At 43.0% G+C, this 12,049-nt stretch overlaps 1 protein-coding gene across 1 annotated transcript in view; it reads left to right on the top strand.

Annotated features, from left to right (window-relative positions):
* The window catches only part of PAH (phenylalanine hydroxylase), a 54,421-nt gene that overhangs the window by 15,888 nt on the left and 26,484 nt on the right, over positions 1–12,049 (top strand). The window contains exon 3 of the mRNA XM_065402738.1: positions 9,571–9,754. Coding sequence (XP_065258810.1) covers positions 9,571–9,754 — 184 coding nt within the window. The remainder of the gene's footprint in view (positions 1–9,570; positions 9,755–12,049) is intronic.

Consider the following 12,049-nt stretch of genomic DNA (forward strand, 5'->3'; position numbering starts at 1 on the left):
TGAATCCAGCTCCACCGTTATAAGCAAGTGGTTACAAACCTAACCTGAGCCAGATTCGATGTATCCACCATCCCTACCCCAGAGGTGAGTACCAGACCATGGCAGTCCATTTGGGGGATGAAAGGAAGCCTGTTTCCCTGTCCTTATTTACTACAGTCCAAATCTAGTCCCCATTAAAGTAAAAGGGAGTATTTCCCTTAACTTCAGTAAGCAGTGGATTGGTGATGAGATTATGCCTGTAAGAACTGTTATTCGCCAGAATGTTTGTGGAAAGAGAAGTGCTGCAAATGTGCATGCAAATCTTCTTCAGGAACTGATATGGCTTCCATTAGTGTAACATCAGAGCAGCTCACAATCTTTAATGTCCTCACAACACTGCTGTATTTTCCAGAAGGGGAAAGGAACTGAGGCACAGAAAGAGAGACTAAGTGACTTTTCCAAGATCACACAGGAAATCTCTGGCAGAGTCCAGACTTCCTGTGTCCTAGGCTAGCATCCTAACCACTGGACCATTCCTCTTCTGTGACACCCATGTGTCTGTTCTCAAGTACTCATGTCTCTCTCTCTTGGAAGTTGGGATCTGAAAGCTGTTTGTGGGTTTGGGAGTCAACCAGTCAGGTAGCAGAAGTAGTACCTTGTGACTAAGGTGACCAATCACATACCATCAATAGCAGCTGATTCTGCCAGCCTTAGTCATGGTGAATAGTATTCATCCTGTTTTACTGATCTTAATGGGATTATGTGCAAAGCAAGGTACAGCCCATTGTAAGTAAGGGTGGCAGAATCTGCTTTTATGCTGTAAAGAAACATGTAGGACGTCACTAGTGGCTTTGATCACAGGAATGATTTTACAGTATGGTAGACCAAAAAAAAAAAAAAATCCCTGTGCAGAAAACCATGAATGGATTAAACACTGGCCATGTGAGGTAAGGAAAATCCTGCCCAGAGCCAGATGGATTAAAACCTTTACCAGTAAAACAATATTATTCATTTTTTTTTTTTTTTTTTAATGCTGACAGACTTGGTCGTCGGCAGGTTTGAACCTGGTTCTCTGGAACTTAGTGCATGAGCTAAAAGCCATATGCCTGTTAGCTAAGGCTGTAGAGCAGACTCATTAATTACTTTCTCTCTCTCTCTCAGTGGTCTTGATGCCACTAGCTGGGACGGAACACCACATCCAGGAGGTGTGTGGGTTACAATATGATGCAAATTGTTACCTCGCTTTCAAATAGGAATCACTCTGATTTTGTTGCGTAATGTTCTTTTCAAATAGCAGAACTTTGCCCTAAGGGCCAGGCTCTGATAGCCTTGCTTGCGCAGTGCAGCACCTTTGATTTACATGGCTGTACTCCTGCAGTAAGTTGTTACATCATGTGAGTAAAGATACTTGAACCTGGCCCAGAAGTAAATGGTAACATTGAGTCAGACCCTTTGCCTTCTGAGCCAACAAAGATGACTGTGGTAATTTTTTTTTTTTCTGTTTAGGGAGCTAACTTTGTGTTCAACAAATAATGACCACTTTGAAGTTTATCTCTTTGACCATCATGAATGTACTGGGCTTTTGCTGAATTTTGGATTGTTTCCAAAACAAGAGGAAAAGCATACAGGTTACGCAGGCACAGGCATGTTTTGCAAAGCAATTTGTCCCTAGAATTTAACTCAGTACATTAGTGGGATAAATAAGACCTCTCCCCCTTCAGCGCACACACAACTCCCTGTGTATACCTATTTCCACTACAACATGCACCAGCTATAAACACTTCCTTTGCTGCCCTGATTTGGACACTGCGGAGGGGTCATTTCATAGCTTTTAACTTCAAGACAGAAAGCACTGTTATGTACTGGGATAGCGCTAACGAGAGCTATGCAAATTATTGAGGTTTTTTCCCCAAAAAATTAAAAAAAAAAAAAGGGGGGGGAGGGTTCCCTCGGTGATACAAAAGACGAAAAAATATTAGTTTCTGGTAAGATGAAATGTTTCATTTCAATGTTGGGCATTTTTAATTGCTTTTTCATTTTATTAAAAGCAAAGGACATTTGGAAATACCATTCACAAAACCACAGGAGGACGAGGTAGGCTCAGTTGTGACCTTGCCCTAGGTCCTGAGCAAGGGGCAGTGGATAGCTCCTTTCTCTCAGGAGCAGGCAAGGAACCAGACTGTGACTCAAAGTAACTATCTGGTTCCTGGTTCTGCCTTGCTCCAGGGGGAGAGAAATCTGCACTAGCCTTACATGGAAGGCAGATTACTTCCCAGGGCATGCCGGCTCAGTTTAGCTGGCTGCCACATGAATGGGCCGGGCAGTAGGGAGAAGGGGCAGAGCCCTGTGTGCTTTGTACAAAGCTGTATGTTTCATGGTCATTTAATTTGTATTTAATACATTCAGCAAACTCTGATCTCATGGGCTTTGGCACTTAGACACTGCTGTGATAAGTGCCTGAGAACAGAGGGTCTCAAGATGGTTGTCACAACTCCCAAGAGGTGTCAGGAGGTTGTGACCACTCTGCCCTTTCCCCACTACTGAATGGAAGGGGTCCTGGCAGATCTCAGCTAGACAAGAGGGGTGTCATGGAGGGGTGAGGGTGAGGTCCCAGTATGGGAAAGGGGGTTGCAGTATAGAGACAATTGAGAATCCATGCCTTAAACAAACAGAGCCTAAATGAACTCTCCCTGACCTAAAAGAAAGTCTCTCTCCATTGACTTTGAGGAAGATATTCAAAGGCACTAGGCTCCTAACTCCCATTGACTTTCAATGGGAATCAACTGCTTAACTGTCATGTGTGTTTTTTGAAAACCTTCCCTTTTAATGGGACTCGAATCTTGCCCACAGTTAGCCAGGGGTAAAAACCGCAGCACATAATTGTATATAAAGTTGGTAAGAAAGAGCATGGAAATGTTCACTCTGGGAGTTTTTACTCAGTGTTTGCCTGAAAATTCAGTAGTTATGCAGCCACATTGTAGGAATGTTGTGATAGGTCTGAGGTCGCTTAGTGACAAAGGCCATGGAAACAAGCTACAGATGGATTTTTATAGCTGTCTTTGGTTTTTAAGAATCGAGTACAGGGGCGTGTAGCTCACAGAGGGAAGACACAAATGCACTGTTGGAAACAGTAGCCTAGAACTATCACTCCCCCTTAAGGCTTCCTAATATATTTGTGAAAAACACATGTGAAAATGTAACCTCTTCAATGATGTTTTGTTAAAAGACTTGTTAATGATGGGCCAACGTCTACTACCAGTGATACCTGCAGTATTGCCAATTCCAATCATTCAAAAATCATGAGACTGATTTCCTTCCCCCCGTCCCCAAATCATGACTTTGTCTTCAAAATCATGAGACTTTTAAAAATCATAAAAGTTGGGTTCTTTTCATTTGATGGTTTGAACCCTTAGGATACACCTGGGTCATGTTTTCAGGCTTTTTTCCTGCTACCCTGAGGCTAGATGCTTACTTTTTTTTCTCTCTCTGCAAAACAATAACTGTGGTGAGACTCAGGCTAAAATAATGGGAACTGGCACCCCCACTGAAGACTGGAGGGTTACATAGCGCAAACTGAGAGTGATCATTGACCCTAATGGTGAAATCTGTTACCTCGTGATAATGATGAACTTATAAATGGCAAGTGTAGTGTCTTTAAATAAATGCAAGGCAGACAGCTATATGCTTACAAGCATCTCTGCAACTGAACAATTCTGACAGGGGATTCACTCATGCTGAAGCCTCTTTCAGTTGGCCAAATAGTCACAAAGGTGCTGCAAAGGAGCCATAAATCCCACGTAAGGAAGGCCCCTATGCAGCAGGTTTTCCACAGCAGGCTGAAGGCAGGAGGAGGGCCTGCTGAGGTAGGAGGGGGACTGGCCAGGATGTGCCCACCCCCTGGGGATTCTGCACAGATGCAATAGGCAAGAGGAGCAATTGCAGTAAGGGCACAAGTTAAAGAAATAATACACCCCAGGAGGTGTGTTGTGTTGTGTTGTTTGTTTGTTTGTTTTTTGCCTTCTGGTTTCTGAGCTTTTAGAGGACACTCACGTCGCGTTTACAAGCTTTCATCTGCAACCAGGAGGGCTAAAAACATACTTTAAAAAAAAAACACTAAACCCCAAATTCTCCTTTTGGCTCCAGGAGCTGGAGCTTTAAGTAAAACATCAAATATCATGAGACTAACAATAAAATTGCAAGAACTGGCAACACAGACTGCATCCTACTGAGTTCTGAATCATATAAAATATAATTACAATACCATCGGTAGACACCAGGTGGAGAAGTTGTACCAAAATGAAATTGGGTGCTGACTAGAAACTCAAGTAACAGAGCTGCTGTAAATATCTTAAAGTGAAGATGTTTATTACCAATACAAAACATCTGAAAACATAATTATGCAAAACTATCAATTGGGAGGGGTCAATTTCTGTGACTGAATTTCTGTTTCTAAAACAGTGATTGTAACTTACACTTATATGGCTCCAAAAGGATCCCAAAGCACTCTTTACAAAATGACAACAATATATATTTATATAATAGACACATAATTTTCTTTGCCCATTGCTGAGATGCAGGCATCTCTTGAATGAAAGGCAAAAATTGTTTGAGAGCATATAACACTATATCCTAGAGTCTGTTTTGCATTATACAAGATTTTTGGACAGGAAGTGAAGAATGCCCTCCACAGAGCTCTTCTTCAGACTGAAGGAAGCTTGTCTCTTTCACCAACAGAAGTTGGTCCAATAAAAGATATTACCTTCCCCAACTCTTCTTACTCAAACCTGGGGCCAACATGGTTACAACAACTATGGAAGAAACTGTCATATAAGGACAGTTTTTCTGTATTGTGTTCCTCTGAGCAAACTACTGATTGTAATAGAAATGCACATAAGAAATACAGATCAGTTCTGTTTACAATGTAATCAGTAAAGGATGTTTTTGTAGTTAAGAGCACTGGTTTTAATAGAAATGAAAATAAAATCGTGTGTGTGTGTGTGATGAGATAGATAGATATATATTGCTAAGGATAGGTAAAGTTACATAATTCATGATGGGATATATACAGTTCAAAAGCTACACATTCAATTCCCCCCTCCCCCCCGATGATGGTTTGAAATAAAGGCATTGCTTTCTGCCTTCAGCTTGTAATTCAGGGTGAATTTTGACCCTGAGTAATTTAAGCACCATGAGCCTTTAATGCAGCAGAATTTCAGATCGTTTGGACCGCATTTGCATTCTGCCCCAGAGTCTCTGCTATGCCTAGTATCTGCTGGGCATGGAGCAGATTGGTGGAGAGAGGGCTACCAGACAGCTGGCTGCCCCTCTGTGTTTCTGAGGTTGGTTCATGCCTGGCCCTGTACAGTTTAGGGCATTGTAGAGCCTGATTTAAACTCTGCCAGGTAAGCGTAATTACTGTTCCCCCTTCCATCACCTCTGTACAGACCATATGTCAGGAACAGATGGGGAGTGGAGTAGGAGCTGGCTGTGCCAGATTTGCACAAGCCAAGGACTGAAGAATTATCAGATGGCCAAATATGACCAATTTCTGGCCTCTACTCCTGGATCAGTGGAGAAGCGGGAGAGAACCTGGTCTCACTTATACAGATGCAAATTCAGAATAGCTTCTCTGATTTCAGTGGAGTTATTCCAGAATTACATTGGTGTAAAGGAGGTGGACATTTGACTTGGTGAGTATACATCCTCTTTTAGTCTGACCAAAAGAAACCAGCATGAGTCTCTTCTGCCTCCCCGGTGACCTAGAAACAATCTGCTGTACAACACGATAGCAAATCAATAGGTATTTCCTCTGTATTTGTGCATTAGTGTGCAGCTGGATGAGTAGAACTTGAGAGGACAGGTGACTATAATAAGCAAAATAGCTCCTTTTGCTTTTTACATCAGGCCAGCTTGCACCGGGACCAGTGTGGGTAGATAAAATAGGGAGAAGGTACAAAACAGCCCTCCCACCCTAGTCCTGCATGTTGGCACCAGGTCCCTTTGCATTTCAAGACCCTGCACCCCAGGCCCAAGACTTTCCAAAGGGAGTGAAGCAAGCATAGCAGAGCTGACCTGTCACAAGAGTGGCACGCATGCTGGCTGCCTGCTCCATTGTTTGTTCTCCAAGGTCTCCTGGACAAATCATTGCTGTGTGGCCCCTGTTGTATTCATTTAGAAGATGAAACATACAGGCCAAAGGTGTTAATGCAACTCAGTCACTGTTTAACATTGAACTTTGTTTAACATTGTTTAGGGTTTGGTATGCAGAGACCTCAGCCTGCTTAGCACCATGGCAAACCCACCATTAAACATCCTTTTTAACCTTTTATACAGAAAAGAAGGGGAAAACAGTTAAAGCATTTGAAATGTAAGGCTTTTATTTTAACAGCATCCCTTGCTCCCTTTCCCTTTTTAGAAGGAGACCCCCCCCCATGTTTGACAGTCTCTTAAATGGTATCAAAGATGGTAATGACTGTCCTCGGGGGGGGGGGGGGGGAAGGGGGAAGAGAAGAAGTTAGTTGACATGAGCTGAAGCTGCTGCCGTTGTTAAAGTCTGATCCCATTTCATCTCAGGTGGTGTTTGGGATTCAGCTGGAGTTGGTACAGGTGGTGATGTCATCTGGGTCTCTCTCTCTGGCCGGTTTGCTCAGGACATCTCTCAGGATAATGAAGATCCTGAGTCCCAGAAACAGTGGGAGAGGCAGCCATGATCATGAAGCTTACTTGTAGCATACATCTGTTCTTCTCTTTTCCCTCCAAAGTCTCTTTCTTTAAGGACCTACAAAGGTAATGGAGGGAATAGCCCATCCCTTCATTATTTTGTCCACCAATTAGGCCTAATATCTGACGCCAATTTTGATTAATTAATTTCCAGTTCCACATCTTCTATTTTTACCAAGCATGATTTTAACATAGTCCTTGAGTTTTAGCAGGAGTTTTTTAGACTAAATCAGTTTTTCTTCTACCTTTTGCACCTGTTCCCATCAACATTTATTACTATAGGCTATTGTGACATTTTATGAACTTTTACATACTTTTTACAGTTGAGCCTACAATGAGGGTAAATTTGTAGTCCCAATTATTACAATACCCCTCTGTCCCTCCCCCCTGCCAATCAGTACAGTCTGTGGGCTTCATTCTCCACTCCCTTGTTCTTTGTTTTGTTATTTATTACAGTAGTATCTAGGACCTTCCCCCCCGTCCCCCAACATGGGCCTATTGTGCTAGGTGCTGTACAACCTCAGAACAACAAGTCCTTGTGCAATCATTTACACCTGTGCACAGTGAACGTAAAATGTTACTGTCAGTGTGAATAGAGCATTCTGGTTTGGTGGCATTTTACCACCATTTTGCACAGTTGTCTGTGACTACACAAGGTTCCAGGCAGTGAAGAATAAGGCCTAATGGTCCAGATTCTGCTCCTGGTGTAAATCCTCAGTATTGCATTGACCTCATTGGATTTATTGTGGATTTACAATGGCCCAGCTGACAGCAAACTACAGCCCGCTGTCTCTGGTCTCTGTCAAAAAAAAATCTAGTTTCAAGTAATTTTAACTTCTAAGTCTTGAGCACTGTAATGATCTCTTACCATCTAGCTAAAAAGCAAATACAAAGTAAGGTCTGTGTGCTCCACAGAACTTTATGGCTCTAAAACAAATTGTCCCTAGGGCTTAGCACAGTTAAACACATTCTCTGCATTCAGACAGCACAACTGGGGAGTATCTTTCAGGAGCAGACATTGGTGAATGTGCTTTGGAACTTTTCAACTTACTGTACTGGTATTTAGCAAAACAACTTAAGGTAATCAGTGGCTTGCAGACACAGACACAGAAGAGCACCATGCACACTTCTTCCTTTCCTACCAGATTCTGAACTGCCTTTTGTAGCAAGGTGAATGAGGTCATTTCTGTGTTGCTGATGGCCAGCTGCCTCACTGCACTATGCAGCACAAAGGGGAGCAAAACCAAGGAGCAGACAGGCCCAAACCTGAATTTTCTCTGTCTTCATGGGTCTCAGCTTCCTTTTGGGAGGCAGAATTTCATTATGGGCCTCATCCTATAGCAACAACGGCTGCAGTGGGAGTATGCCTGAAGAAGAAATGCAGGCCTAGAGCCTACATTTCGAGCTGGTTGACATTTTTTGTTCAAAGGTTTTCTCAAGTAAACATGGTGCGTTTTTTTTTTTTAATCAAAATTTCATTGGGAGAGACCCTGCTTTTGACTACATTTTTCTGGTTTTCCTCAAGAAATCAAACCATGCACATTCTGGAGTTTTGATGAAAACCAGAAGAGTTGTGGAGAAAAATGTAGTCCAAAACAAAAAATGTCTTCAAACTTTTTCCATGGGAGAGAACATTTTCTGACCAGCTCTACCTAAGATTCAGCCACCTCTCAGAGAGAGACAACAGTCCTGCTCACTGAACGGAGACACTGTGAAGTGTTTCAAAAACACTTTGGAATGTGTATCTTGAATGTTATTAATCAGATATTGTATCTATTTAGCTTGTTAAGTCAGTGGTTCCCGATGTGCATTTTGTTGTTGGTGCTCCCCTAGTGTCGGACTGGCAAATAGGGGCCTTTTCCTGTGCTGTTTCCTAGGACAGTTGCTGTCTCTTCTCCTTTGTTTCCATTATTTTTTCTCTCTTGTCCTATTCTGTTTCCATTTTCTCTTTTCCTTCTCATCTGTTTTTTCTTCTGTGATTTCTTTTTTTTTTAATTTATGTATTTTTTTTGGTGGGAGTGGCTTCCTATTCTTTTACTCTTTCCTGTTCTGTCTTGAGTTTTGTTACCCCTTCCAGTTTCCCCATTCACCTGAATGCTACGTGCTGTTCTGGGTGGCTTGCAGCGGCACTTTGGAGCGATGCGACATGTGCTTCCATGGCTGAGCTGAGTGTTGCAGGAACAGAGATGCTTGAGTTTGCAGCAGCTGACACTTGAGCTGCTCCCCTGGCTGGCTGCAATGCAGGAGCAAAGAGAGTAGGTAGGCAGGTTTAAAGGAATTGTCCATTGCTTATCCCTACAGTCACAGCAGTAAGCTTGCAGTAGGGTCTGAGGCAAGGAAACTGCATGCACAGAACGAGGGCATATAATGGCTTTTCATTTTCCGCCCCTTGAGATATGGATCACAAGATACCCCGCTTCTGGCTTTTCCAAACCTCATTTCATTGTCATCGCAAATAACTTAAATGTATTTGTTTATTCTCGCTTCTTTATTCTTCATGGGAGGAATTCTTGAATCCTGTGTTGATTCTGAGTAAATGCTCTTCTCCACATAGGCATATTCAGAGCCTGCGTGCAGCTTTTTTACAAAGCCTATGCACCACTTAAATCCAACTTAAGCCCTACTTTGAGGGAATTAGTTGTGCGCAGGCCCTGCATTGACTCTGCACGGTGGGTGGGTAGGGGGGTAGGGGGAGAAATTTCAGTTGTATAGGGGTGAAATTCACCCCTATACAACTGCTCCATCTGGTGGAGATTATTGTGGTGTAGAGGGCCTTGTATGGACCATTCACCAACAGGTGAATTTCAGCATGCTGTGATTCCACTTACAGCATATAGTATCAAAATTCAACCTATTATTCCTTTCTCATAGGAAAAAAGTATAAACCTGATCCATATTGAGTCCAGACCTTCCCGAGTCAACAAAGATGAGTATGAATTCTTCATAAACCTGGATAGGAGGAATACTCCTCTTCTCATGGATATCATCAAGACTTTGAGAAACGAAATTGGAGTGACTGTTCATGAGCTTTCACGTAAAAAGAAGAAAGATGCTGGTAAGAAAATATTGACTGTGCTAATATTGACTATAAAATTGTGTTATCTGCCTAAACCACTCAGCCTTTTTGAACTACTTCTATTCCCTTAAGTAAAGCAGTTTTCTGGTTGACCTCTGTACCTGTGTTTCCCCTTCCACCTTTATAGTCCTGTCTCCCATTCCAAAAAGTTGTAGGCATGGTCATTTTCTGCAAATGAACAGTTCCCTTGCTGTTCAAATAGGCTATATTTTCATACACAGCTTTCAGCAATCTACCAAATTCATCTAGTGTTATCTTTTGCTCCTTACACACACAAACAATACGAAGAGACCACACGGGCACAGGTGAGTTCCAAATGACTGCGTTTGCTAAAGATACGCAAACATGCCAAGCCTAGCTACAGGCACACTGCCGCTGTGATCAGGGCCGGCTCCAGGCACCAGCGAAAGAAGCAGGTGCCTGGGGCGGCCAATAGAAAGGGGCGGCACTCCGTCCGTTATTGGGGCGGCACGTCCGGGTCTTTGGCGGCGGGTCCTTCACTCCCTCTCTTCCTCTTTGGTAGCACTTCAGCGGCAGCTCAATCGGCGCTTGGGGCGGCAAAAAAGCTGGAGCCTGCCCTGGCTGTGACTGATTTCCAGTGGCTTCTAGAACACAGCAAGCACCATTGGATAGCTCAAAAAGTATTTAAAGGGATATTACTCTATTCCAATAAACATTACCTAGATTCAAACTTTTTTTTTTTTAATGATGGTCTTTGCTTGACATGCACAATGGCTTTAGTCTTGTCAACCTCCAACAAGTTACGTAAAGCCCAGATTCAGCAAGCTACTTAAGCATATAACTAACTTTAAGCACATGAGTAATTCTACTGAAATCTATGGGACTATTCATGTGTTAAGCACATGATTCATTTTAAACTGCTTTGCTGGAGCAATGCCAGCATGCTCAGCACCTGATTGAATCGAGCCCTTAATGTGCATTTTTGGTAATGAATGCCATCTAGAGAAAGATGGTCTTTCACCTCCCTAAGGAGGGCTGGCTCCTCTAAGTCACTAAGGAGGGCTTTAGAACAGTGGCCTAGGGACATTCGCGACTGCCTGCCCTTTATGCTCCCTTGATGAAGAACTTGCATCACTTTCCAAAGCTGCTTTGTCTTGATCACCCTTACAGGGGAACAGTCAGGTGAAGACAGGCAGTTTGTTAACATTGAAATAGGATAATGCAGATTGTTTGTTTGTTTGAATCCACAGCGGAGCCCTTCTTGGTCACCCTTCATAGTAAGGGTCCACTTAGAAATAGTTTATAAAGAGTTAATTACCATAAGAGGTGTTATGATTATCAGCATCTTACAGATATGAGTAGTTTGATCTATGGATGGTTTATAAATCCATCAGTAGAAGGTATGCCAGATGGTTATAAGCTACCAGTTGACCTATTGGACTCTATAACAATTGACTTACCAGTTCTTAGAACATCTGCTGGTCATTTATTAACTCTTTGTTAAATGGACCCTTCATGCAAAGTGTGATCATATTTTCAATTGTGTTTAATGCACACAAGTTGCTGATAAAGGACCAAGTAACAAAATAATGAATGAAGTGTTGATTGTCATGGCTAACTCCAATACCCCTCATTGCCACCCCCAAAACACCCTAAAACTTGGTTAATAACAATGAACTAAATCCTGCAGCCCTTACTAAGGCCAATGAGGCACAGTCCAGCACTACACTTGGTGTGAAGCAATGTAACCCGTGGGGAAGTAGAGGGAGAAATTCTGCTTCAAGGAAGTATATTTCTTCTCTGATTTCCCTGGCAGGGATCTATTACTGCACCCCTTCAGAGTGTGGAAATCATTTCCCCATCTCTTCCACACTGGTCCTTCTCTGCAGGCTGATCAGCCTCCAATCTCTCTCCATCCCCTTCTGGAGCACTGTGCACCCCTTGGTGGATGGAGGGAGCAGGCTGTATCCTTCTTCAAGCTCAGGGGCAGCAGCTGTGTCTGACCCTTATGCAGGTTGGATGATGAGTGGGGAGGGGAGAGGAAGCCTTCTTGTGCACTTCCTCCCCCACAATGCACCTACGTAAGAGTCAGGCACAATCTTCCCCCTCATAGGCATAATCTCGCCCCCATAATCTCACTCAAATCTTTTGGGTCCAATCGCACCCCTCCCCCAACCCATGAAATCAGGGAGTTTTTTCTACCCATTTCAGTGGGAGCAGGCTCAACCTATCCTCACGCAGGCAAAACTCCCAGCAATGTTGATGGTAGTTTTGCCTTTTTAGGGAACTAGGGCATGATCCTGGGAGGTGCTG

Source organism: Emys orbicularis, chromosome 1, assembly GCF_028017835.1.
Source record: "Emys orbicularis isolate rEmyOrb1 chromosome 1, rEmyOrb1.hap1, whole genome shotgun sequence".
Classification (NCBI taxonomy): Eukaryota; Metazoa; Chordata; order Testudines; family Emydidae; genus Emys; species Emys orbicularis.